Source organism: Drosophila subpulchrella, chromosome 3L, assembly GCF_014743375.2.
Source record: "Drosophila subpulchrella strain 33 F10 #4 breed RU33 chromosome 3L, RU_Dsub_v1.1 Primary Assembly, whole genome shotgun sequence".
NCBI lineage: Eukaryota > Metazoa > Arthropoda > Insecta > Diptera > Drosophilidae > Drosophila > Drosophila subpulchrella.
This window is the reverse complement of record NC_050612.1, coordinates 13,830,145-13,857,130: the sequence shown is the minus strand read 5'-3', so window position 1 is coordinate 13,857,130 and position 26,986 is coordinate 13,830,145. Positions and strand designations below refer to the sequence as shown.

General features: G+C 40.8%; 5 protein-coding genes across 5 annotated transcripts; 3 read left to right on the top strand and 2 right to left on the bottom strand.

Annotated features, from left to right (window-relative positions):
• Positions 1 to 7,695: 7,695 nt before the first annotated feature.
• LOC119554092 (G2/mitotic-specific cyclin-A) lies at positions 7,696 to 15,489 on the top strand. The gene is made up of 7 exons (XM_037864840.1): positions 7,696 to 8,298; positions 9,035 to 9,234; positions 9,301 to 9,553; positions 13,785 to 14,008; positions 14,120 to 14,324; positions 14,394 to 14,641; positions 14,713 to 15,489. The coding sequence occupies exons 1-7, from the start codon at positions 8,107 to 8,109 to the stop codon at positions 14,864 to 14,866; spliced, it is 1,476 nt and encodes a 491-aa protein (XP_037720768.1). The 5' UTR covers positions 7,696 to 8,106; the 3' UTR covers positions 14,867 to 15,489.
• Positions 11,383 to 12,878, bottom strand: LOC119554093 (RIB43A-like with coiled-coils protein 2). The gene is made up of 2 exons (XM_037864842.1): positions 12,634 to 12,878; positions 11,383 to 12,579 (listed from the first exon to the last, which is right to left on the bottom strand). Exons 1-2 carry the CDS (start codon positions 12,757 to 12,759, stop codon positions 11,560 to 11,562), a joined length of 1,146 nt encoding a protein of 381 aa, XP_037720770.1. The 5' UTR covers positions 12,760 to 12,878; the 3' UTR covers positions 11,383 to 11,559.
• Positions 15,490 to 16,465: 976 nt separating the features above from the next.
• On the top strand, positions 16,466 to 22,157 carry LOC119553083 (H(+)/Cl(-) exchange transporter 5). The gene is made up of 10 exons (XM_037863232.1): positions 16,466 to 16,911; positions 17,588 to 17,957; positions 18,762 to 18,928; positions 18,981 to 19,184; positions 19,240 to 19,872; positions 19,930 to 20,147; positions 20,210 to 20,770; positions 20,828 to 20,991; positions 21,045 to 21,258; positions 21,321 to 22,157. Exons 1-10 carry the CDS (start codon positions 16,825 to 16,827, stop codon positions 21,409 to 21,411), a joined length of 2,709 nt encoding a protein of 902 aa, XP_037719160.1. The 5' UTR covers positions 16,466 to 16,824; the 3' UTR covers positions 21,412 to 22,157.
• LOC119553086 lies at positions 22,113 to 23,810 on the bottom strand. The gene is made up of 4 exons (XM_037863234.1): positions 22,894 to 23,810; positions 22,555 to 22,831; positions 22,300 to 22,493; positions 22,113 to 22,231 (listed from the first exon to the last, which is right to left on the bottom strand). The coding sequence occupies exons 1-4, from the start codon at positions 23,715 to 23,717 to the stop codon at positions 22,171 to 22,173; spliced, it is 1,356 nt and encodes a 451-aa protein (XP_037719162.1). The 5' UTR covers positions 23,718 to 23,810; the 3' UTR covers positions 22,113 to 22,170.
• A 342-nt stretch (positions 23,811 to 24,152) lies between these two features.
• On the top strand, positions 24,153 to 26,609 carry LOC119553084 (ATP synthase subunit beta, mitochondrial). The gene is made up of 3 exons (XM_037863233.1): positions 24,153 to 24,279; positions 24,337 to 24,776; positions 25,011 to 26,609. The coding sequence occupies exons 1-3, from the start codon at positions 24,249 to 24,251 to the stop codon at positions 26,475 to 26,477; spliced, it is 1,938 nt and encodes a 645-aa protein (XP_037719161.1). The 5' UTR covers positions 24,153 to 24,248; the 3' UTR covers positions 26,478 to 26,609.
• The last annotated feature ends 377 nt before the right edge of the window (positions 26,610 to 26,986 follow it).

Here is a 26,986-nt window from a genome sequence, read left to right as displayed (position 1 = left end):
TTCGGATCGACTGACTGGAATTTTCCGATTACGAATTGAAAAGGCAACCAACCAAGGGGGGAAAATGAACGAGAGATGGGGAAGTGTATCTTTGATTAAAAGTTAAGGGCTTGAGTAACAACAAATCAGCGTTAGTGGCATCCGTTTGCACAGCGCTCAACGCCTTTCAGCCCATTTGTTTGTTTATTAGAGGTCTTGCCTTGGCTTATTTGAGAGGGAGATTGAAGACATCCCGGCAAATCCCTGGGCAAATATAAATCTGACGGTGGTATTTTTAGCGCCCGATAACAAAAACATGACGATTTGCAAATGATGTCATAAATTTACCAGCAACACGAAGAAGGCAGTTGTACGTTTATGTATTGTACATGTTTTGTATATCAGAAATCCGGGGCGGCAAGCGGATATCATTCGGCAATAAAGAATCTTCGCACTTTGATGCGATTTGTTGTGGTTTTAAAATCTGGATGGGCGCAATGTTGGCTTAAAGTGGGTGGCGAAAAGCTCGCTGTTAGTTTCTCTTACGCTGTTAGAACGCCTTCCACACGGCTGTTAGTTATCCTGTCGTATCCTGGTACCTTGAAACCCCCAACTAAAGCTATACCTGTTAGTTCTCTCAAGCATCTGTAACACTAACATGGGCATTACAAGATGGTTCAGATAGGACTAAATGAGTTTGTTACCACTTTATGAAGCATTACAACCTAATAACAAATATGCAAGGTCTTTATATAAGAAAATCATTAATATCAATACACTTTAAAAATACAACAACTAAATTATGTTGGTCCGACAAATACAACCGAGTTAAATCATTGCTCAGGTTTTAAATATTAACGTCTCGAAAAAGTTCTTGAAAACCCATCTAACATATAAAATCAGTGGCGGATCCACGGGGGGAAATAGGGTTCAATTTCCCCCCCCCAAGAATCGTCTCTGGATCCGCCACTGATAAAATTGTAGACCAAACATATTGTGTCGAATTATTATACAGTCAACTAAGCAAATCAAAATTTTAAATATATGTTTGGCTTTTGAGAATATTAGTTTATTTAATATTTAGACTTTGATTTTAATATGCAAATTTTTAAATGACGGGATATGTTGAAAGTTAAAGTTAAAAATGTTCTATCTTGATTTAAATAGGAAGAAACAAGGTCTTGACATAAGAAAAGCTATATTTTGGTTCGACAAGTACAACCGAGTTATATAATTTTTCAGGTTTAAAATATTGCTGTCTCAAATAAATACTTAATAAACGCATATAACACATAAAATTGTGAATAAAACATTTTGTGTGAAAATATTTGAAAGTCAACTTAGTAAATCATAATTTTAAATACATACCCTTTTCAAAATTATAGGTAATTTAAAATGTAAACTTTGATTTAAATATTTTGAAATTCAATAATTTAAGTTAATATGTTTTGTGTTGAATATTATGGTTTTGTTTTTAGTTCAAATATTTACTATACGCAGATAGTCTACTTGGCAAATATATTTTTTTTTGTGTAAAAACAAATAACTTCATAAATCGACCGCACTCTAAACTCAGCCTTAAATCAATTGAACATGGATTACTTCCAATTAAAATTGCTTAAAGAGTTGCATATCAATAAAAAGGCTAGAATCTTCAATTCGTTGATGGCTAGTAGCAACACTAGCTGCTCATTCCACCTGCTCAGGTGTTCAGTTCATCAACGGTTTAAGAACCTTTGAACAATGTTCAGGGCTCAAGTGGCGAAATGGCTAAAAAGCAAGAGGACTGTTAAGAATAGGGATAAGAAAATGGAAGAGCAGGACTCGAGTGGCTCGAAATGAAAGCCAGATGAGGAAATACTGTTTCTGCAGGTGAGTCGATAAAAAAGCCATCAACATTTTGCTTTGCCCTAGAAACGGACCGAAACAGAGCTCAAAATCTGCAGGACAAAAAGGGGAAAAAGGGACTTCCCCCGCCCTTCTTGTTTCGTCCTGGCCAACAACAAAGTGGCAACTCGAAGTTTCGAACAAATTATCAACTGTATGTAACAGAAGGAGCACAAATAACAACAATAATCTCGGCGACAATTTCAAGGAGCCAGCCCGCAAAAAAAAGAAGCGAAACAAAACCCTGAGGAACTTTTATTCAGAGCTCTATTTCGGTTATTGCTGTTATTATTATTATTTGCCTGCCATCCACTCGCAACAATTTCACCCTTTCCGTGCGGCGGACCCAAAAAGTTGAGCACAACTTTTGGTTTTTCATTTCGCTGAAACAGTTCCTGAAATCCACTTGCCGGGATTTTGACCCCGGCGAAATTGGAGACCGGGGAAATAGGTCAAAAGGAAGCAAATTTTAATGGCATAAATAATATTTCCCAGTAATAATACTTAAAATACAGGTATTATTTGTTATGATCTCCTAACATTTCTCACGGATTTGTTTTCAGGCTTCTTTTTAATAATAAAATGGAAAACAAAAATGTTTCTTTAAAACGAAAACGATTAAATATAAATAATATTAAACTCTTCTGACTTATGTTTCTCATAGATCGTATTGTAAGAAAAAGGATTTCAACAACTTTAGCTATACAAAAAAAACAAAATATGATTAAAGTTGTATCATAAAGATTAAAGATATCCTACATTTTAGCTTGGGTTCCTCTAGCTCTGCTTGGAAAAATCCTACTTTTCTGTAAAATTACTCCGCTTCCCTTAGGAAATTCCAGACCAAAAACGTTTCTTTAAAACGAATACGATTAAATATAAATAATATTAATCTCTTCTCACTTATGTTGCTCATAGATCGTCATGTATTCGTTAAAGGAAACAAAATATGATCAAATTTTTATCACAAAGATTAAAAATATCCCATATTTTTAGCTTGGGTTCCTCTATCTCTGCTCGGAGAAATCCTGCATTTCCGTAAAATTACTCCGCTTTCTTTAGGAAATTCCAGACCCAACTTCAAAGGCGGTGTCGTCGGGAAAAGCGGAAAATGAGCTTGGGGCGGGGCTTTTGTGCTGCGCCGCCTGTCGAAGGACTTGTAGGGACAGTCGCCATTTCGCTGCCAAATATTTTCTTTCAGCCAGCGCTGAGCAGGACAACTGATGATCCGCTCTAAAAGTCCTTGGCAGCAGGACCAAAAAAAATCCAATTAAATGAAGTTCTTTTTTTGTTTTCCTTTCCGTTTTCCCAGCGATTTCATTGTGCTTTTACTGGAGGGGAAAGTGCATCAGCGATGGACAAGGAGCTTAATGCACAAAGTCGCATCCTGACAGTTCCATAATCCTGGGAATCGAGCAAGTACAGTGGTAGCGGAAATTAATACGCTAAGCAAAGCACTTCACACCTGGTCACCAATTTAATGTCATCGGTGGATTAGTCTTCGAAAAGCAGAATTATTTAGTGTTATATGTGGTTTGGTTGGGTTGAATAATCTTTATTAAGCAATTTATAAATTTTTTAAATTTTAAATAACCTTATATATTAATTAAAATGTACCCAACCTATCGAATTGTCAATTTAACCAATGAAATATGTACTGTCCCAACAACCAAATACACACAACTTTCTATTTTGTGTTTATTTTTTAATGGTAACCAAGGCAACAAATAAATACAAAAGATTATTTTAAATAGTTGTTTTTTTAAGTTACGTTACCCATATTTTTTTTTGTGTGGAGCACAAAAAAGTCTTTTGTTATTATTAATCTACCACACAGAGAACTTGATATGCACACGTAATTTTCACGTATCACTTTCGCCAATGGAAAACATAAAATATATATTTACATTTCTTTTTTCGATTTCCCTCCCTTTGAAAATACATATCAAAGTGATTTGGTAATTGAAAAATCCACAAATGCCGCAAACCTAAATTGTGATTTGAATTTATAAATTGACAGAGATAGAAATTATGTTATTGCCAAACACAATTAACGTTTGCTTATGAGCTTTGTTATTGAATTTGGTTTTTAAATTCCCCATTGCGATTCCCGATTTTCCCGGACTGAATGTAATTATCATCCATCAATTGCCACTAATTTTGCAGAGATTTTTGTCAAATATGGTCCATTGCCAGTTAGGGGAAGCGTGGCAATCATTATCATTGACCGGCGGGCTTTACTATCGATTTAGTACCCCCCTTTTTCCCAGAATTCTGCTCGCCGAGATTAATTGAGCATAAATTTTCACTGCGCTTCGTTGGAATTGCGTGAATTGTGAAAAATGTACACAGAAAGGATGGGGGAAAATGGCAACTCAGAGCGTCCTTGAGAAATGTTTAATAGACTTTTAAGTCATTCTTTGTTGGCCCTATAAGGGGGGACCCAACTCCCCAACTGCTGTCACCTGCCGGCAATCAAGACCATTAATCACGATTATTTTGAACTGAAATCGGAAAACGGCCCACAGCCTGTTCGCCATGCTCCCCACGGTTCGGCGCTATTACTCACATTAATAAGTAATTATTTTAACCTGCCTGGCACACTTTCATCGGTTCGAATGGTCCCCCAATAAAAGTGAGGTGTGCTGAATTTGGGCCGCGTTGTGATGGGATTTGCGATGCTTGATGGCCACATTTTCACACTTCGACACGCACTGAGCGTGGAATATTGAATTGGTGTTAATATTTTATTGCAGGCACTTTTCTAAAAAAAAAGAAAGTTTTTTGAACATTTTTTTTTAAAGATTTTAAACAATTTCCTAAAAAGGAAAGCATTTATATACTGGTTTAATAAATATATTTTATGACCACTATTTTATAAAACGTAACTAGCCAAATATAAATTTTATATGTACCCTCAAATAAAAGGAATTCTTTTAAATATTTTAGTTCTTAAACCTATAACTAATCAGTTTGAAATATAAAAATTGTAAACTACTTTTCCTCAAAAATGTTGGCTGAATTTACTGCAATATTCTCTATAAGATGATTTTGCCTATCATTAACCTTTAAACCTTTTTAAATAAATATATTTTCGAATAAGGACTACTGTTTTGCAATTATCAATGTTATACCCGTTTTAAATTCTCTTAAAAAGGCGTTGTTTACTTAAAGACTGCAGTTCTTTAACTTATAACTAATCTTTTTTAAGCTTGATAATTTTAAAACCATTGTTCCTTAAACAATTGGTTGAATTTACAGTAATAATGTGTTCATGATATTTTAAATATTTCCTTAAAAAATATATATTAAAACAAATTTTTGCCAATATGATAAATTTATTTGTATTGCCCATCCTTGAACAGTTTTGTTTAATTTGGTCTCTCTGCCATTTGAGTACATTTACATAAATCAAAATGATAACATCTATTTTAAAATCTCCAACTACAATGGAAGTTTATTTGGTTGGTAAACCCTGCAATGCGTAGAGCCCAAACATTTGGCTTGGTAAACAGAAACACTTTAATCGCCATTAGATGGTTGGCAGTCTGGAGTCTGGATTGGATCCCCAGGAGGTCCTGTTCTGCCCGGCGATTAAAACTTTCTGCGGCTGTCCTTGTTTCAGTTTCATTTTCAGCTTCTGGCCCTGACTTCGCCCGGCCTCAAACAGTTGGCCAAGTCGAAAGTTTCTGCTCTGCGGTTAATTCATTTTTATTTTCATTGGGTTGTGCGATTGTTTAACCGACAGCCCCAAAACCAACTGGCGCCAGTCTGTCCACTTTCCCATCTTGGTTACAACAAGTGCGATGTCAATCAATAGTTCTGCAAAAAATGGATGTGCGAACTTTTTCCCGCCAGAGCAAATGTGTCTCCCCCAAAAAAATATAAAGCCATATTTATGTGTCTGCTTTTCCACCTACCCGTATGTGCAAAAAGCAGTCAAAGAACTTAAATTCTGTAGTTTTTACTGGCCAGTCTGCCAGTTTAAATCAGTTATTAAAGCATTTTGCAATATATCCTTTATAAGTTTTTACATTTTACAACCTCATTACTTTATTTTTCATCGTTTTAAATTAACATATTATTTTCAAACCTTTTTTATGTTGAGCAAATCTTGCATATTCATTTAATTTTTTATTGTTTCTTTTAAAGTACTAAATATTCATTGCAATTGATTTTTATAATAAATTGGATTGTTTTTTGATTCCTTTAATTTCCCCAACCTTTTTTTTTCTGTTATAAAATTTATTTAGTTTTTATATGAGAACTTACTCTTACCGTTTTTATTAAATGCTATTAAATGTGTGTCTTGTGTATAAAGAGTTCATTTTTTAATACTCACAATCATACTAAATAAGCCTTTATGTTTATGAACTGTGGTCTTAAAAGTTGTCCATGTGCATCATTAATTCGACTATTTATGTACAGAAATTCTTTGTAGAGAGGAATTTTCTGGAGCAGCTGAATCGCCTTAAGACAGTAAGTGCAAGGGTATATAAGATTTCGCATTGTCTTGCACGAGGTATCTTGCAACAGCCGCCCGGAACCTCAAGAAAATTACAAAAATGCGAAAACAATGTGAGTAAGGGGAAAAAATTCGGAAAAATAATAGAAAACAGTACATGTATCCGGAGTCTCGGCCGCGTTTTGCACAACCGCTTCTCGCAAGAAGAGTCAACAAAAATGCAAACCAACCTTTGGGTTTCTGGAGTCCTGAAGTCCAGGTAGCAGGACAAAGGACTCGCAGTCATAGATCCAAATTGCAATTTAAGCGCGAGCCGGCAACTGCAACTAGTGGTGGAAATATCGGGTACCTACTATAAGATAGATATATTGGTACCAAGAATTTCTATACTAACACATCGCTTCATTTTAATTAAGATTTATAAGTTAAAATATTAATTTTTTTGTATACAACTACACTGGAAACTAAATCCCATCGGCCTGCACTAATAAAAAGGATCAGGATCAACTTAATGTTCACTGGTTAATTTCCGTAAATTTTATTTAAGATTAAGATATTGAAATAAATAAAAATTGCTGTTTATTCTTAAAATTACTATTGGTATATTGACTATATATTGACTTATAAAATCATTTTGAAAGTATCAAAGTACCTAAACCAGTTGTGCCTTTCCCATCGCTGATTGCAGCTGGGTCAACGAACGAAGATGTCCATCAGCCGCCCGCCAGTCTCCTCTACTGCCGTATTACCAGGACAATGCCAAAACCAGGAGTCCTGCGGCGCTTTGTCCTGTGTGCAGACTATAAGCATCTGCAGCACGGTGTCCTTCCGAGGCCTTTCAGTCCACAAAGGCGCCTAAATAGCGTAACCTTTGAAAAACCCGGCCATTAAAACAAAAGACAAGCCCAAGATGTCTCCACATTGGTAACAGCTACCGCCCTTAAAACACTTTATATTCTCATTAAGCAGATATGTTCAAAAAAAAAATCACTGTCTTTTTTATTTAATTTTTTTTTTTATTTAATAAGGTACTAATATGCCAAAAAAAAAAATAAAAACTGAGAAGTACAAAATACTGAAATATTCCAAATATATATATAAATAAAATATTGTGACGATCCTAACTGCAACTTACAAAAATTCTGATATCAAATTTGAAATTGCCCGCCCTGCTAAAGTTACCAACACTGGCTCGATCGGCAGGGTACTCCAATAATCGATAGTATTTTCCATTTTTCAGTAAGACCATAAGCGATAGTTTTGGCATTCTTAATATTTAGTATATTTCAAAAGTTGGTATATTTTGCAGAGCCGGTTACACTGCATCTCCAAAAATTACGACGTGTTGACCGGGAAAAAATCAAACGAAGCCTGCAATTGCTTTTCAAACCGCGATCGAACCAGTACGAACTACAGCGTTTTGTTAAATAATTTGCAATTGCGAGCGTATCCAAACAAGGAAGCACATTCCAACGCTCTCGTGACGCAAAATGCTGTAGAAATTTAAAGTCAAATGAAATCCGTGTGTGTGCTTGTAATTTAAGCGTCAATTCGGTGATGATAAAATTTGCCTGCGCTTATATACATACATATGTGTTGAGCATATGAGCCTGTGACTGTGTGCGTGTGTTCGTGTCGGTGTGAGCATCGAGCATAAGAAAGCAGCGCAAAACAACAACAACAACAGCGACGCTTAGCGAAAGAGAGGAACAAAGAGAAGAGCAGAACAAGCCTCCATTTTACAAGACGAAGAAAGGGATAAAAAGGAGCACGCGATGGCCAGTTTCCAGATCCACCAAGTCATGAGCAACAAGGAGAATCCGGGCATCAAGATTCCGGCCGGAGTGAAGAACGCCAAGCAGCCGCTGGCCGTAATTGGGAAGTCGGAGAAAAATGCGCTTGCGCCGCGAGCGAATTTCGCCGTGCTCAATGGCAACAACAATGTGCCGCGTCCGTCCGGGAAAGTGGTAAGTACCGTTGCCTATTTTCCCGTAACTCCAGTCTAATTCCAATGCAGCTGCTCGTTTTTTGTTTTTTTGGTGGTGGGATCTTCACATAACTGCGCCTGTGTGCGTGCGCTTGTGGTGGTGGTTTTCTCTCCTTCCCATCCTTTTTTTTTTAAATTCTTTTTAGATTACTTGTGCTAATTATTCGCACCTAACCTAGAACCTTAACTAACCTATAAATAGCGCAAAGCCTTGCAATTGCGCGCCTTTTTCAAACAACTACAACAACAAATCAGCAAGGCAAAGAGGAGAGCAATAGCAAATGCAATTACCCACGCACACAGGCGCACTGTGGGAAGCCAGGGAAAGGCGCGCAACCAAATAGCAGGATCTTTCCATTGGAAGTGGAATGGGGGCAAAAAACTTACTCCATGCATGCACAGAAAAAAAAACAAGGAATATATTTAACATCTTTGGTATATGATATGAGATCACCAAAAATCCGGTTTCAGATACAACCGCAGCCTTATGAACTGCAGCTTTTTAAGCAAATTTGGCTTTAATTTATAAAATATCATTAATTTTTAACCTTTTTAAGATAATATACTAAAATATACTAATATATTAAAACGTATAATTTAATATAATTTTAAATATTAAAAAAAAAAAGTATCATCACCTTCAAATGGATAATTTAATTATAATATAGTAGTTATTTAACAATGGTACCAAAATCATAATTATGTTACCTTTTTAGCAAGTCTTCCGTGACGTAAGGAACCATAATATCGATGTTGAAAAGGTTGAGTTTGCCACCAAGAAGTCGAATGTGGTGCCGGTGGTGGAGCAGTTCAAGACCTTCTCCGTATACGAGGATAACTGCGACACCCAGGTGGCGCCACCCGGCAAATCCCTGGCATCTCTAGCCGATAAAGAAAATCAATATGCTGTCAAGTTGTAAGTTTCCATCGGTGCTCGCTATTGGTATTTCACAGAAGTCTTATGTTTTTCAACTTTCGCCAGCGATGCGGGGCAAAAGGAGTGTGTGGAGTACGATCTGACCACCACGCCTATGTCCGTGACCGACGTCCTTTCGCCCATGTCCGTGGACCGCTCCATTCTCGGTGTCATCCAGACAAATGATGACGGTGTCATTGGATCGGGTGCCACGCCAGGTGGACAACTCAAGGAGCTGCCGCCGCGTAACGATCGCCAGAGGTTCTTCGAAGTGGTCCAGTACCAGATGGACATACTCGAAAACTTCCGGGAAAGCGAGGTGAGTCCGAACAAACTTCTAATTTGAAAAAAAGACTTTAAAAATATGGATATTGTCTTGAGCAGCACATTGTGTTACGTACTATTCCTTTTTACATTGCCTTTCTTAACAAAATGTTATTATGACATATATTGTCGCGATTTATGCCTTTACTTTCTGGAAGATCCGTCCTATTAACAGTATTGTTAGAATTATAACCTTTATAATTACTTTGACACTAACATATCTGACAAATTTGCGGGCTGAATTGTCGTCCAAGGATTTTTTAAAATGTTATTTAAAAGTCGAGGAAAAGGGCCGCCTAGTTCAACATTTTATACATTTTTGAGCAAGTGCCATGTGGTCATAAGAACATACATTTGCATACATTGAATTGAGAGCGGCCATTTTAAAACTACTGATGTTGTCATAGCAATGAAATTGTAGTATTTTAAACAAATATTGTTTGGTAGAATATAAAATGTTATTGTTGTAATATTTTGCAGGCCATATAAAATATTGTTTTAAAATCAATTTATTTAGTAATCATTTAACACTAAAAATTGTACTTAGCTGGTATACACTCGGTTCTTATGTAATTATTTTTAAGCATATTTCAAACATGTATTGTCATGATAGGAAAACTCAAGATAAGACGAAAATGTCGCCTGGTAGGGATTCTCCCCTCGAGTACCTTGGTTTTTTCGTTTGTTTTTTTCTTACCCCCTGTCTATGCGTTGGCCATGTGCATTTCATATTTGTTGTTTGTGTGCAGATGCAGGCAGACGTAGTTTCTCTATTCCTCGGGAGAGTGGGTAGGGGAACAGGAAGACGGACCCTGCCGCACCCTAAAGTGGCATTCCCTTCACGCAACGCTGCCTGTTTCTGGGTCCCTGGGTTCCCTCTTTTTTCCCCGCTCCTCGGCACATGTTTATCGGGCGGGAAACGCTAGCATGCGTCCCATCCTTCTACCTTTTCTCCGCGACTCTTTGCATTCCGCATTATTACTCCGAAAGACGTTGAACATTCGGAACTAATGGAATTCGACTTGCAGCTAATTGCTGACGTTTTCTTGTGCTTTGTTTTTCCTGCCACCGAAAGGCGAAAATACTCATAATTGATGTTGACACGTTTTGCTCGAATTCTTTTCCGCTAAAGTTGGGAATATTTGTTTCATTATATTTTTTTTTAACAGATCATATTGCTTTTTGTAACTATGCTGCCGTGATAACACTTTAGTAATAATAATTGTTGAAAACAGCTCGGTTCTAGGACGATTAGTTAAAGCAGTATTTATTTTTCTTGAGCAAGTCCCTTGTTTTCAAATCAGTTTTTTTTTAAATTAAATTATACTTTTGTAAATTAAAACTAAACTAAATTAAACTACAAACTAAATAATAAAAATCAATTACATATTAAATAAAAACAAGAAAGGAAGTTACCCAAGTTTGTATACCCTTGCAGTTATAATTATTAAATTGAATTCGAAATTCTTAAAAATACAAAAAATGATATTCCCAATAATTAAAGATAATATGTCAAAAAACTCTGAAGCTATAATTTGTTTCATATTATTTTCCCACCAATTTTCCGATCGTTCCTATGGCAGCTATATGATATAGTCGTCCGATTTTAATAAAATTAAATTCGAAATTCAGAACTAATTAAAAAATGTTATTTCCAAGAGTAGAAGGTTATATGTTTAAAAACATCAAAGATATAATTTATAAAATCATAAGAAAATTAAAAAAAAATTGCATTCCCTAATGATATTTTTGTTAGCCACAAGATCTCTATTTATTCGAATGAAGTGACTTATTAAACTTACGTTTTCTTAATTTTTATTGCATTGAACTTGAACATTATAATTTCTCTGTAATTAAAACTCCCAGCAAAGTACTGAAATTGTATGTGTCCTGGACACGTGTGCGAAACTGCTCCACCGGCAAGATGGTGAGGCAACTTCCCAATCGCGTCCAGTTCATCATACTTTAAAGATTTTCGTTGGGAACTTCTTCTTGAACCAACTAACGTGAGTTCTTGTTGAACTGATCGTAGAAATCATCGGACACGGCATTGCTCAGGGCCACAAGGGCTTCCTTGCGCTGCTGATCCTGCTCCACGGCCAACTTGGAGTTGGCTCGCATAAGCTCATCGAATTCCGCCTTGCGCCGGCGATCATCCTCGATCTGATGGAGCACCAGGGTGCGGTCCATATTGATGGCATACTGCTCCCACTGTTTGTCCATCATCTGGGCCTCCGTTTTGCGCTGCGTGGCCAAGCGGAGCTGTTGCTCCTGTCCCAGGCGGAACACGCGCAGCTCCTCCGGCGTCATGCCGCGGTACATGAAGGCAATCTTCTTGTTCGGATCGGTGCGCGATTGGGCCACATCCGGATTCTCAGTGAGCATGTCGCTGGAGAGCATGTTGTAGATCTCGGCCATGTCATCCTCGTATTTTTCACGCTTCTCCCGCTCGCGTTCCAGTTGCTTTTGCTTGGCCATGTTCATGTTGAACTGACGCACTCGCTGGATCACCTGGTTGCGCATCTGGTGATCCGACTTGGCCATCTCCTGGAGATGCTTGTCCCGACAGCCGACATTGTCCATCAGCAGATTATCGGCCTGTTTGCGCGCATCCTCTGCCTTCTTTCGTTCCTGCACCTGCTGATCCAGCCAGGCGCGTTGCTGCTCCCGCTGCCGCAACTTCCGGTCAGAGTTGTAGAGATCCTCGCCGTGGAAGATCTGGGCACTGGACACGCCCAGCGTGATGTCATCGTCGGCGACTCTGGTGGGACGTGCCTTTTTCAGGAAATTCGGGTCATTCAGGTCGAATTCGCGACGCTGCTCCTTGCGCTGATAGCGGCAGCGATAGTAGTTGAGATCCGAGTCCACCACGCGCTGCTTCTTCTCCAGCTCCTTCTCCTGGGCGGAGATCAGGCGCTTCTGCAGCTGCTCTTGCTCCTCGAACTTCTTGTCGCACTCCATCTGAGCCGTTCGTTGCTTCTTTTTCTCGAGGATCTGGCGATCCAGCATTTCGAGGTCGAGCTGGAATATCTCTGTGAAAGATTTGGTTCATCGCGTCTGGTGAAGATTACTCACCCCGTAGAGACGCTGCTTGGCATTGAAGATGCGCCGCTTGCGCTCATCTTCGTACTGCTCCCGCTTCTGCAGCTTCATCGCCTCGTCGAGATCCTGCTTCGTGCATATTCCGATTTTGAGCGTCATCTTGGTCAGTATTATATGAAGTACACAGCTATGTTATGCTAATGCCTATAGACGTGTGTGATTTGTGGGATCTAAACAATTTCTGGCTCTTCCTGGAAGAAAAAATGAATATTTTATGTGAGTTTCGGTTGAGTTTGTTTGCCCGGTTGCCGGGTGCTTTGTTTGTTGTTTGTCTCTACTAAATACTCTTGTACAGTCTGATTTTCTGAACTGAATATAGGTTTTTTAAATGAAATATGTATTAATTGGGATGGTTTTTTGATATGGTTATTATCTTTTAAATGTTATTTTTAAAAGAAAAACATGTTACCTTAAAAAATAACGAATTCCCATGCCAATTTAGAGCAAAATGATGGTATTAACCTTTTCCCCAATCATCCATGCCGTGGCGCTTGACGTGTCCAATAATCGTTAAAGCCACCATTAAATAAACACCTAATATATGTACATATCCCACATAGGCGTTTTGGCAAAGATTTTCACGTTTGAACTGGGAATTTGAATGCGACTCACGTACCACGAAATAACCAATAAACAAATAAAAATTGGTAAACTCGATTCCCTCGCTTTTACGCTGGTCACTTCTCCCATGAAACTCACTTGAGTTTATGTTTGGACTTCTATAATACCCTTTAAAGTTTAAAGCAAAATTTCTTTTGGTCTCAAGATCTCAAAAGCTATAAAGTGTATATATTATGTATTCCTAAAACTGAATTTATTATTATTAACTTTAATTAAAGAGGTACTAACTAGTTCTTTCACTTCCGAAAAATCTTAGAACACAGGTTTTTTTTTTACCGTAAACTAAACAAATTTATGAAAGCAAACACGCTGTTTGCGAGAATCATCGAGCATTACTTAAATTTGTGGGAATTATATTGTTGATTAGAATCGTGTTACGCTTTCCGAACATTTCAGTATCCATATCCTAACTAAGTTTGGCAAAGTAATCAAAAATTATGAGTTTGTTGCTAATTTGTTGCCCCTACTAATCGGTACCGTCTTCTTTTACTTGAATCTTTCAGAAAAAACATCGCCCGAAGCCAATGTATATGCGCAGGCAGAAGGACATCAGTCACAATATGCGTTCCATCCTGATTGACTGGCTGGTGGAGGTTTCTGAGGAGTACAAGCTGGACACGGAGACCCTCTACCTCTCCGTCTTCTATCTGGATCGCTTCTTGAGCTTGATGGCGGTGGTGCGCTCCAAGTTGCAGCTGGTGGGCACAGCAGCCATGTACATTGCCGCGTAAGTAGTCCTAAGGCTCTAAAGTTTATATGTTATTTTAATTACTAAACTATAAACCACGAAACCTAGTTAAATAATGAATATTATACTAATTTATTATTTTATTTTCAGTAAATACGAGGAGATCTATCCCCCAGAGGTGGGTGAGTTCGTCTTCCTCACCGACGACAGCTACACCAAGACCCAGGTGCTGCGCATGGAGCAGGTCATCCTGAAGATTCTCTCCTTCGATTTGTGCACCCCGACAGCTTATGTCTTTATCAACACGTATGCGGTGCTGTGCGACATGCCAGAGAGGCTAAAGTTTCTGACCCTGGTATGTCATGTCATGTCCTTGGTAAAAATCAAAAGCTCCCTTACTATATTCCCATTCCTGATGTAATAGTACATATCTGAGCTGTCGCTGATGGAGGGAGAAACGTACTTGCAATATTTGCCCTCAGTGATGTCGTCCGCTTCGCTCGCCTTAGCCCGTCATATTCTGGGCATGGAGATGTGGACGCCGCAGCTGGAGGAGATCACCACCTACAAGCTGGAGGACCTGAAAACCGTGGTCCTGCAGCTGAGCCACACCCACAAGACGGCAAAGGAGCTCAACACGCAGGCCATGCGGGAAAAGTACAATAGAGACACGTAAGTCGGATAAATTGGTGCATTATAATAATACAGTTCCTAACTATTGCATTTTCTAACTTATATAACAGGTACAAGAAGGTAGCCATGATCGATTCAATTGAGTTGAGCAAGGAGGACATTGATCAGCTCTGCCAGGCCTACAACGCCAAGCAGCTAAACGAGAATCAGCAGCAGCCAGAGAACAACTCTAAATCGAACGTGAATTTGTTTTATAAGTTTTAAGTGTTTTGAGCCTCTGCCATGGTCAAATTGTATTTTAGTTTAGTGTTTCCATGTAACATTTTGTAGTTTTAGAATTTTAAGTGTACAAAATATGGAAGAATCGCAGTTCGGTGCCATAAAGCTGGGGTACAAACATGCTGAACTGGTTGGCGGATTGGCAAGCTCCCGTAATACGTACTGGACAATTTTATATGCGCGCCATATAGAAGATTAGTTGCCAGCGCAAGTATGCACCATTTCCAACATCCAACATTCACGTCTGCCACGGTGAGAGCTTGCCACGCCAAGCGTGAGCAGTAGGAACTGCGGCAGTCTCAGAAAAACTGACCGACGACCACCAACGAGCTGAACGAACAAGAGGATCCCGCCCCGGACACCGAACCTATTTTTGTGCTGCTCAGGCTACCGATATTTTATATTTTACGTTACCAACCACAATCCCTGTTCTCTATGTATTTTTATGTATTTATAAACTGAATCACACGGATGTATACAATGTGTCTTTAGCAGGGACAGCTAGCTCCGAGAATTATTTAACCTAAACATATTTATATACTAACTATTAGTCCATGAATGTTCTGTGAACCACGAAACAAATACATACGTCAATTTTACAAAAGACACATAAGCCGCCTGAACAATACACAAAAAACAAAAAAACACCCATGCCAGGATAGACAACCGTCCCGAACTGGTGAAAGTAGCAGCCAAGGATTGCTGCCAGAATCGTATTCACATTAATATAATGACGCTTACTAAATGTTTACTAAACTTAGTCTAATCCCCATGTCGGTAGGCGGATTGATGTTGCTGAGAGCATAAACAGAGCGCTAGCTAAATGCAGAAACCGAGTTGACGAGATTTAACTTATATGATTTTACTAACTACTCGATGTAATTTGATAAAAGCATTGCCGAGTGCGTCGTGCTCGCAAGCGGAATGTTCCATATACATATTGTACTCAATAAAATTATAAAAGACATGCACAACAAAAATAATAACTTGGTTTAAAACTTATTTTAGGTGGAGGTAGGCTTGTTTCGGAAAAAAGACGGCCTTTTGAAGAAATTTTTCATGTAAGGAATTTTTATATCAACATTTAACTTATGGGCGATTAGTTAAAGCTTGTATCCTATATTTTTAACAATACCATCTTTCTAATTCAATCCAAATCATCTAGCTATATCTTATAGCGGTAGTGTATTGGCACAAAAACCATCCTGTTCTACTCATATTTTAGCGTAATTTTTACATTATTTTATTTTTAATCATGTGCCCAATTTAAATGTGAGTTTAATTATAGTTAGCGTTCTATTTTAATATTTTGGTTTAGTTTTCAGGGCTGCAACAAACAATATTTTTAAAAAGTGCGCCAAATGCAGGCACGCAATACGACAAAAAATACTGCCAGTCTTGATAGGAATCTGTATTTTTCCTTTTTACTAAGGACGTTTCTTGCGATTTAAGCTTATATAAATTAATTTAAAAAATGTAATTTAATAGTATCCGTTTGTAACACCCTATTAAAAGTAATGTGTATTCACAATAAAGTGACTACGGAATCCGGCTATAAATTTAGTATTTTGTTGCCTCGCCCCTCTGGTCACACTGCATTTTTGCAAATAAAAAATAAAATATTCGCATAGCATAGCACACAAAAGTAAGCACTTTGCCAATGTAATGTGTACTATATAATCGATCAAATACCTGTTCGAGCCATCTCAATGCCAATCGAAACGAGTTTACATCCGCGGGCCGAGTGAAATGGAAAGAAAGTGTGATTGGTGATTCGCCCAACGGACAACTGTTTGTGTGTTTGTACTTAGTGACGTGCGCTTGCTGCGCTGCAACTGCGCTGCCGCTGCTCTGCTCTTTGGGACTCCACTGCAACGCAAAAAGGAACCCCCAGTATTTTGGTAGCCTAGAGAACCATTCCCGCGGGATCCCAGGATCGAGCGATGGAAAAGTTTCCGCTGAAGGGCAGCAGGGAGGCCGCTGCGGAGGGCAACAGCTACATAACCGCCTACCAAACGGTCATGAAAAAGGTACGCACCGTACGTGATAGACCAGACCCATGGGGATTTCCCATATCACCTACGCAGCACAAAAGACGACGGTTAAAACAATGGAATTTTGGTTAATTTTAGATAAATATGTTTGGGGAATACGAGTTCTGAATCATCATTATTTACGAACTTTCAAAAAGTGCTGTAAAGTATTTATTTAAAATATAATATTAGGTTTCGGAACTGGTTTTTCAGAGAAAAGCTATATAAAACAACAAGATACCTAATTCTAGACAGCTCAGGGTTTATTCAAAGTCAGTTTCGTTTAAAAAAACATACTTATTATATTATATCTCTTTAGAGTTACTAATATTTGACCGAATTAGCAAATAGAGTGTTAAGTGGGTACTGAAATATCGTTCTATTCAATTCCAACGAAATGAGTATGACTTTGGAAGAGACTTTTGAAGCACCCCGGATAAGGGCCTGATTGCACTAGTATTCTACAAAACTAATAAGTAACATCTGGCGCAAGGGGGCGGAAATGCTGCCAAATGTAATTCATACGCTCAGATGTGTGTATTATTTTAACTATCACGCTTTGTCCGAGATCTTAATCTTATCACAGACGATGGGTAAACAAAGCGCTAGGTTCTACCTCTCCAAATCCACAAACCATACCTCATAGCTTTTCGTTATTTTGCGCTTTTTTCAGTCGAACGGCCACACAAACGGAGCTGGCGGCGACAGTGACCTAGACGGATCTTTTCGTGACCATCCGCTGGCCCAGCACTCCAAACTGACCACCTCGCTAACGGCGGCGGGCACCGACGACGAGGACATGATCGACATCACACCGCGCTCCAGTCCGGGTGATGTGATTGGCGGCGGAGGCGGAGGAGGAAGCAGCAGTGGCTATCACAGGGAAACGGCCACCGAATCGGACACCGAACGAGATTTCGGTCACTTGGGTGGCGGTGGAGGTGGCGGAGGCGGCGGTGGCAATCATCACAGTCAGCGAACAATGCACCAGCTTCACCACCAGCATGTGCCAACTCACAGTGCCTTCGGCGATCCCATGGACGGTGAGTTCAGAGAGAAGATCCATTGCGTAAAGCATCCACTGTCACTGTCTGCGGTGTTAATCAAGATCATGATCATATGAGTAAGGCGACGTCACCTCGCCTCGTCGCCGGCTCCCAGTTTTCGGTGGCGTGGCACACAGCTGTACTCGCTCTCTGGGCAATTCAATTAATTCGAACGATCATTAGCATACAGACATGTGCATAATTGTGGAGACACTGGTTGAATACCAGTTAAATTCATGATATATAAACAAGAATCACAGAACTATAGTTTGTACACGTGATGACTATTTGGCGTAATAATCACTGAGCTGTCTAAACAACCAGCTGGCATTTCTATTGGGAATTGTTTATTCGATTGAAAATGAATTCATTGTATTTGTTGGGTAAATATTAATTCACATGTGTGATGATAGTTGCAATCATTGGATAATTATGATGTTAACGATACGCTAAAACGATAAATATCTATAGTAATATCAAACTTTATTGAAGCGACAAAATGAGTGGTGTTTAAATTGTCGTAATCATATAAAATATACAGCTTTGCGTGTCAAAAATATATATTACTGCCAATAATAAACAATCACTTACATGACATTTAAGTAAGGTTATAAAATTCTGTGGCTTTTCTGTGAACATACTTAGAAACACAGTAAAATGTTCAGAACTATTATTTTCTCTATGGACTTTGACCATTAAAATTAAGTTAATCAAGTAATAACCCACTCAATCTAGACAATGTAAAACAGAGCCTAAATTGTCAACTAAAAATGCTTATTGTATTCTTTTTTCTTGCCGTAGGAGCACTATCCTTCTATGGTTCCTCGGATGTACAAGATGATATTCCTGGCATTGGACAGTACGAAGATTTTCACACCATCGATTGGCAGCGGGACATTGCCCGCGACCGGATGCGACATCGCTATATAGTGAAGAAGCGACAGGACTCCCTGTGGGATCTGATAAAGGTGAGATTCCCCTATATCACTATGAAACACTTGATCAACTTTATTCTTTCAGGGCTCGATTGATGCCGGATCTGGCTGGCTATGCGTTCTGCTCGTCGGCATAGCCGCGGGTTGTGTGGCGGGTATGGTGGACATTGGAGCCAGTTGGATGTCGGATCTTAAGCATGGTATCTGTCCACCCGCCTTCTGGTTTAACCGGGAACAATGCTGCTATCCGGCGAAACAGTCGGTGTTTGAGGAAGGCAATTGCTCGACTGTGAGTGCGATTCGTTTTCTTACAAATAAGACACTAAAACAACTTTCTTTTACAGTGGAAAACCTGGCCTGAGATCTTTGGCCTGGATCGCAATGGCACCGGACCATATATCGTCGCTTACATCTGGTATGTGCTGTGGGCCTTGCTATTCGCCTCGCTCAGCGCCTCACTAGTGCGCATGTTTGCGCCATATGCTTGCGGATCGGGTATCCCGGAGATAAAGACCATCTTGTCGGGCTTCATTATACGCGGCTATCTGGGAAAATGGACGCTGCTGATCAAATCAGTGGGTCTAATGCTGTCTGTGTCCGCTGGCCTCACTTTGGGCAAGGAGGGACCCATGGTCCACATTGCCAGCTGTATTGGAAACATATTCTCGCACGTATTCCCGAAGTACGGTCGAAATGAGGCCAAGAAGCGTGAGATTCTTTCGGCGGCAGCAGCAGCAGGTGTCTCTGTGGCCTTCGGAGCACCGATCGGAGGAGTTTTGTTCTCGCTGGAGGAAGTTTCCTACTACTTCCCCCTAAAGACGCTGTGGCGCTCCTTCTTTTGTGCGCTGATTGCTGCATTCGTCCTGAGATCTCTGACTCCTTTTGGCAACGAGCATTCCGTGCTCTTTTTCGTTGAGTACAACAAGCCCTGGATCTTCTTTGAACTCATTCCTTTTGTATTCCTAGGAATTATGGGAGTAAGTTCGTTATGAATTTAAAAAAACGATACTTTTTTAACATGATTCAATTTACAGGGTGTTATTGGAACATTCTTTATCAAGGCCAATTTGTGGTGGTGCCGCTACAGGAAGTTCAGCAAGCTGGGCCAGTACCCCGTCATGGAAGTGCTCTTCGTCACCCTGGTCACTGGCATCATTTGCTACCCCAACCCATTTACCCGCATGAACATGAATGAACTGATATTCCTGTTGGTCAGCAAGTGCTCTCCCGGCGATGTCACCAATCCCTTGTGGTTAGTTTATGAAATAAGAGTATGTAATTCGAAAATCTAAGCATGTTCCCTATTTTTTTTAGCGACTACAAGCGCATGAACATCACGACGGGCAACACCATCATCGAGGTCACGGAACCAGGTCCCGGTGTCTACAGCTCCATTTGGCTGCTGATGCTCACCTTTATACTCAAACTGGCCCTCACTATCTTTACATTTGGCATGAAAGTGCCGGCTGGTCTGTTTATTCCGTCTCTCCTGCTGGGAGCCATCATGGGTCGCATTGTGGGAATCGGCGTGGAACAGTTTGCATACAGCTATCCCAACATCTGGTTCTTTACGGGCGAGTGTGCGGACAGCAATCTCATTACACCCGGATTGTATGCGGTTGTGGGAGCAGCAGCTGTGCTGGGAGGTGTCACTCGTATGACCGTCTCTCTGGTGGTGATCATGTTTGAGCTGACGGGCGGAGTAAGGTACATTGTACCTCTGATGGCAGCTGCGATGGCCTCCAAGTGGGTGGGCGACGCTCTGGGCAGACAAGGCATCTACGATGCGCACATAGCGCTAAATGGTTATCCGTTCCTAGACAGCAAGGAGGAATTTGCGCACACAACACTGGCAGCAGATGTGATGCAGCCCAAGTGAGTGTTATATATATTATATATATCCGATTCAAACTAACAAATACTCCCTTCCAGGCGCAATGAAACTTTGAATGTCATCACCCAAGACTCCATGACGGTAGACGATGTGGAGAACCTGCTAAAAGAAACCGAACACAATGGATATCCAGTGGTGGTATCCAGGGAGAATCAATATTTGGTGGGCTTTGTGCTGCGCAGGGATCTTAACTTGGCCATAGGTGGGTCTTGCCTAGCTCCAAGCTTATTTTCCATTAACACCATCTTTTTTTAGGCAACGCCAAGCGTCTGATTGAGGGAATCAGCAGCAGCTCCATAGTATTATTTACCTCGACCCAGCCCATTCAAAATCTGGGGCCCCAGCCGCTTAAACTGAAAAAGATCTTGGACATGGCGCCGATCACAGTGACGGATCAAACGCCCATGGAAACGGTAGTGGACATGTTCCGCAAGCTAGGACTTCGCCAAACATTGGTTACACACAACGGGTACGTTTTTTAGTAAATGCCATTTAACGAGTTATAAATGATTATTATGCATTCCATTGCAGTCGCCTACTCGGAGTAATTACCAAGAAAGATGTGCTGCGCCATGTAAAGCAGATGGATAATGAAGACCCCAACACGGTACTCTTCAACTGAATTTATCTGCGACTCAGAAGCTGGGCGAACGTTGCTTCTAGTTATTATTATGTGAACTATCGCAACCAACAATATTTGATATGTGCAAAGTGCAGCTTGCAATCTAAGCTTAAGTGAAAAGTTGAACGTGTGGATGCAAATCGGACTGAAGTGGATTAGAGTGGAATCGCGTGATTTGGACAGTTAGGATCAGACGTTCGAGCGTGAGAGATTTAGCAAAATTGTGTGCAGTTCTATTATATATTTATATATCTCGTTAATGTTAATTGTATAATTTATTTTACTCTAGGCAAATGGTTATAAAAGATTTGTATTTATTGCCATTTTGTAATTATGTCATTGTAACACCTTTTTCTACACACCACATATTATTTTTATATGTTTTTTCTAGCCTTCGAGCCTGATAAAGAGTGTACACTATGGAATGATTAGTAGTTGAGATAGATACAATTTTATTTTATGAATCCTTTTGATAAAAGCGCCGTTTTAACGAGATCCTCGAAAAAACAGTCTTATTTTACGCAATATTTCATATATTTTTGCATTTCGTTCGAAATTATACACAGAGAAAAAACTCTTGTTTATACAATATATAGTCTATATTTACATGTGGTATTTGTTAGAGATCTGAGAAATTTTAAAATAAACTCGTGTAAATAGCAACCCTATGAGATGATGAAACCGTACATATTGACATAAGCAGTCATGCAAATATAAGATATATTATTTCCAAACTGAGAACAAAACCGAAGTGACTCTTTAATACTCCACGTAGAAAATCTGGAACTCATCTCCATAGAGGCCGGTAATTATCCAGCGACTGTAAGACAATTATTGTAAGATTTTAATTTAAATTAACTAATTTTATTTTTAATGTATTTAGCTTACCCATTGTCACTGCTTCGGATGAGGCTGCCTTTGCCCCGAAGACCTCCTCTGACATGGGCATGGGCCCCATCACTTACCCGGTAGTATTCAAGAGCTCCATCACTACCTGGGCAGTAGATGATGTTTCCATCCCGACTGCAGGCTATCACGTTCTTGAATGGCAATGGGATCTGGACTATCAATTGGGCCATATCCTGTTTAGTAGTAGAAATAATGTTTAACTGTCACACAATGTCATGTTGGTCATGTAACTACCTCATCCACAAGTCGCATGTCATGATAGAAGGCCTGACCACTTAGATCGCAGCTAAGGACAAACTGGTTGCCTTCCATCTCTGTTCGGAGCAGCGTGGAGACCATGAAACGATGTCGCCTTAGGGCCAGCAATTGGATCTGTTTGGTGGCTGCCGCTTGACGACCAGTGCTCCAGCAGCGGTAGACGCCACCGTCGTTAGTGCCCAGCACAAAGTCATCTAGCCCTAGGGCCACCATAGCTGTGGGCTCCGAGGTAATGGTGGCGGGAAGGGAGTACCTAGTAAAAAAACATTAAATGTTATAAAACAACCAACTGTTTCAAATCCCAATAGTCCTTACTCCCAATCCAGAGTCATCTTTCTGCTCAAATCCCATTGTCTAACACTACCATTAGCATAGCAAGCCATCAGAAGCTGTTCCCTGGGCCAGTCGAGAGCAACTGCAGCTCCCTGGGTGGAGGATACACCGTAGAGCTGTTTTATATCTAAGCTGGAATCGGCACCCCTCGCCTGTTCATATAACCAAACGAAGAGCTCTCCATCCATGGTGGAACCCGCGAACATGTTCTTGTTGAAAGGATTTGTGCACAGACTTCGGAGGCATGATTTCAAGGGCAGAGTTTTGGCTTCGGCGTAGATGACCAGGTTGCCATTGGACATTCTTTGGGGGACGAACAGCTTGAGCTGCTGATCCACGTGCTCGCACCAGTCATCATGGGGAGCCACCGTGGTGGCCACCAGAACAGGAGCATTGTTGGTGTGGACACAGAGCCAAATGGCCAGTCCCTGCGAGTTTTCCATCCCACCCATTGCCAGCTTCTGGTAGGTGAACACCTGCAGCTCCTCCTCCAACCGGCACTGGATCATTGCCAGATCCTCCATCAGGGGAGTGGGATTCATTAGCTCCCGCTCTATCATTGGACAAATTTGGCGTAACCACTTGGCCAAAGCTCTTTCGTCGTATTCCACATCCTTGCTGCTAGCTAGTCGTAGCTCCGTTTGTGTGGCCACATGCAACTTTTCCTGCGTTCCCGTGGCGGCATCTTTGCTGGGAGGCGGTGGATCGGTGCCCGTGCAGTTGTCCACCAGGGCATACTGCTTCTCCAATGGCTGGGTAGCCGGAAATTCAACAACGGGTGAGCTGTAATGCGATAGTACGTCCATTTTCCATGAGCTTCCGGACAGTAATGTTTGGGCTTCAGCACTTGGCTTTCAGTAACCTAGGTAACACCCTGAATCAACCCTTATAAGTAGGGAAACTATCTCAAGATCGGTTTTTAATCCAATCTACTCTTATTTTTTATGAATGTAAGTTAATATGTTATATATTTAAAAAATGTCCTTGTTTCTTTATATACGATTATTAATTTGAATGCAATTTTGGAATGGTAATACAAGTCTGGTAAAGTTAAATTAAAAACCAGAAGCCCTGAAGAAACTTAAAAATATATATTTTTAAACTTTTTGGAAATATAGAGGGATGCGACCTCACGAAAAGTGTTAGAAAACCAATCGTCTTGCACTAAAATAGGTGACAACCCAAACGCAGAGAATCCGTAAAAATCCCCATGGTAAATTTTAAGAAATTAACTTTAGTAGGCTTTCTTGGCATCTGTCAACGAAAGAGGTTATTACAAGCAAAAATTATTTGCAGCGAAGACGTTTAAGGAGCAAAACGAAAAAACCTTAATAAAAATGCTAGGGACATTTACTAAAGTGGCCACAGGTAAGAATAAACCGATTACTAGCTTAGCTTTTTCTAAAAAATAAGAAACCACGGCAGCCTGCGCGCGGATCGGCCTGAAGATTGGCCAGGCTAAGGGTGCTCCTGGGGGAACCCAGATGGGTAATTTTGCCCACCTTCCAAAGCATGCCCGTTTCTTACACGCATCCTCATCGCTTTGGGATGACAAGGATAAAGACAAAGCCAGCGATGAGTGCGAGCCTGAGCCGAAGGACGTCTGCAAGACGGACGCCGAGCTGGTCAAGAACAAGGATGAATGTGAGGTTAAGGAGAAGGATGAGTGTGAGGTTAAGCCGAAGGACGAGTGTGAGGATGAGAAGTCGGGCAGCGGAGGCAAGGTTCTGGAGAGCAAGGGTCGCAAGGGAGTGATCCATGCTGTCATCGGTCCCGTCATCGATGTGTACTTTGAGGAGGAAGTTCCCGAGGTGCTCAATGCCCTCAAGGTGCAGGATGCTCCTATTGAAAACTTGGTGCTGGAGGTGAGTCATAAGTTAATTTAATTTTTCTTGAAATTCAACGATCTTTGATATTTTAAAATATATAAAAAACTATTATATTATTTTTTAAATCTTAGTACATGGTTTAAAAGTATTTAGTATTATTTCAGTTGTATTATTTAGTTTGTAATTATAAAAAAAATGCATTTAAAATCCTTAAAATTTCATTAAGCTTTAAAAATATAAATATACTAAGATACACTTCTTTCTGCATAGGTATTCCACCACCTTGGCAACAACATCGTGCGCTGCGTGGCCATGGACTCCACCGAGGGACTCCGGCGTGGTCAGCCGGTCATCGACACCGGCTATCCCATCCGTGTGGCGGTGGGCAAGGCCGTCCTGGGCCGTATCCTCAACGTCGTGGGCGATCCCATCGATGATCGCGGCGAGATCAAGTCGGATTACTACTCCTTCATCCACAACGAAGCCCCGGAGCTGACCGATCTGAGCGTAAAGCCTGAGATCCTGGTCACTGGCATCAAGGTGATCGATCTGCTGGCTCCCTACGTGAAGGGCGGCAAGATCGGTCTGTTTGGAGGAGCCGGCGTGGGCAAGACGGTGCTCATCATGGAGCTGATCAACAACATAGCCAAATCCCATGGCGGTTACTCCGTGTTTGTGGGCGCTGGAGAGCGGACACGTGAGGGTAATGACTTGTACCACGAGATGATAGAGTCCAAGGTTATTTCCACGGAGGATGATTCCTCGAAGGTGGTGCTGGTCTTTGGCCAGATGAACGAGCCCCCAGGTGCTCGTTCCCGCGTGGTCCTCACCGGCTTGACCATCGCCGAGTATTTCCGCGATGTTGACGGCCAGGATGTGCTGCTCTTTATTGATAACATTTTCCGATTCACCCAGGCGGGATCGGAGGTGTCGGCCCTGCTCGGACGCATTCCCTCGGCTGTGGGCTATCAGCCGACACTGGGAACCGACATGGGCACCATGCAGGAGCGGATCACCAGCACCCGCAACGGTTCCATCACATCCGTCCAGGCTGTCTACGTGCCCGCCGATGATCTCAGTGATCCCGCTCCGGCGGCTACCTTTTCGCATTTGGATGCCACCACCGTCCTTTCTCGCCCCATTGCCGAGTTGGGCATTTATCCGGCTGTGGATCCCTTGGACTCGTCGTCCCGCATCCTCGATCCGGACGTTGTGGGCGAAGAGCACTACAATGTGGCCCGTGCGGTTCAGAAGACTCTTCAGGCCTACAAGTCGCTGCAGGACATCATCGCCATCCTGGGCATGGACGAGTTGTCAGAGGACGATAAGTTAACGGTGGCCAGGGCCCGCAAGATGCAGCGCTTCCTCTCGCAGCCTTTCCAAGTGGCTGAGATCTTCACCGGACACCCGGGCAAGTTGGTGCCCGTGGAGAAGTGTGTGGAGGGCTTCAAGAGGCTGTTGAATGGGGACTACGACGACATACCGGAGATAGCCTTCTACATGGTCGGGGATGCGGAGGAGGTACTGGCCAAGGCCACCCAACTGGCCGCCAGTATGTCTGGGGATGCTCCTCCACCGCCGAAGGCTGAGGACGGCAAGGAGAAGGAGGGTGAGGCTAAGAAGGAGGGTGATGCTAAGAAGGATGATGAGGACAAAAAGGAGGCCAAGCCGGAAGAAGCCAAGAAGGAAGAGTCCAAGGATGACAAGTCGAAGGATCCGGAAAAGAAGGACAAGTAATTTCGCCATGGGAAACATTAGTAAACGCCTAATTATAGATTTGTTTTACTAAGTACATACAAAAATATTACGTTTGTAATTTTATAATCGGAAAAGGAACATATTCCCAATAAACCCTATTTAAACTAAAAATTGGAAAATATTTTTTTAACCAACTTTTATTTAGTTTTTTGAAAATTCTAGTTACCTATCTAGTTATCTAGTTATTCGTTTTCTTGATTTTATGATAAACTAAAAGACTATTTTAAACATCTCCAAAACAACTATTTTTTAAAATTTATCTGTCATATGTTTGCTGAATGGTGCACAAGGTTTCCAAAATTTCTCCTAAAACCCACTGTCTTCGCTTGGATCAAAGTGAATATTTGATAATATATTCCTCAATATGTATTTTTTAAGAGTAATTAATAACTTCGTTATCTTATTTTTCGAAAGGCATGGGCTTAGTCAAAGAAAAGATCGGGGGATTATAAGGTAAAACACTCCCGAAGTCAACAACTAAAAAAATA

What these genes read in the sequence shown, in the direction of transcription:
- LOC119554092 (XM_037864840.1), top strand. Translation starts at nt 8,107, where the DNA reads ATGGCCAGTTTCCAGATCCACCAAGTCATGAGCAACAAGGAGAATCCG. An exon ending in CGCGTCCGTCCGGGAAAGTG is followed by an intron (nt 8,299 to 9,034) that starts GTAAGTACCGTT and finishes TTACCTTTTTAG; the next exon opens with CAAGTCTTCCGTGACGTAAG. An exon ending in GGCTAAAGTTTCTGACCCTG is followed by an intron (nt 14,325 to 14,393) that starts GTATGTCATGTC and finishes CTGATGTAATAG; the next exon opens with TACATATCTGAGCTGTCGCT.
- LOC119554093 (XM_037864842.1), bottom strand. Translation starts at nt 12,759, where the DNA reads ATGACGCTCAAAATCGGAATATGCACGAAGCAGGATCTCGACGAGGCG. An exon ending in CCAAGCAGCGTCTCTACGGG is followed by an intron (nt 12,580 to 12,633) that starts GTGAGTAATCTT and finishes GAGATATTCCAG; the next exon opens with CTCGACCTCGAAATGCTGGA.
- LOC119553083 (XM_037863232.1), top strand. Translation starts at nt 16,825, where the DNA reads ATGGAAAAGTTTCCGCTGAAGGGCAGCAGGGAGGCCGCTGCGGAGGGC. An exon ending in CCCTGTGGGATCTGATAAAG is followed by an intron (nt 18,929 to 18,980) that starts GTGAGATTCCCC and finishes TTATTCTTTCAG; the next exon opens with GGCTCGATTGATGCCGGATC. An exon ending in TATTCCTAGGAATTATGGGA is followed by an intron (nt 19,873 to 19,929) that starts GTAAGTTCGTTA and finishes TTCAATTTACAG; the next exon opens with GGTGTTATTGGAACATTCTT.
- LOC119553086 (XM_037863234.1), bottom strand. Translation starts at nt 23,717, where the DNA reads ATGGACGTACTATCGCATTACAGCTCACCCGTTGTTGAATTTCCGGCT. An exon ending in AAGATGACTCTGGATTGGGA is followed by an intron (nt 22,832 to 22,893) that starts GTAAGGACTATT and finishes TTTTTTTACTAG; the next exon opens with GTACTCCCTTCCCGCCACCA. An exon ending in ACATGCGACTTGTGGATGAG is followed by an intron (nt 22,494 to 22,554) that starts GTAGTTACATGA and finishes ACTACTAAACAG; the next exon opens with GATATGGCCCAATTGATAGT.
- LOC119553084 (XM_037863233.1), top strand. Translation starts at nt 24,249, where the DNA reads ATGCTAGGGACATTTACTAAAGTGGCCACAG. An exon ending in ATTTACTAAAGTGGCCACAG is followed by an intron (nt 24,280 to 24,336) that starts GTAAGAATAAAC and finishes AAACCACGGCAG; the next exon opens with CCTGCGCGCGGATCGGCCTG. An exon ending in TTGAAAACTTGGTGCTGGAG is followed by an intron (nt 24,777 to 25,010) that starts GTGAGTCATAAG and finishes CTTTCTGCATAG; the next exon opens with GTATTCCACCACCTTGGCAA.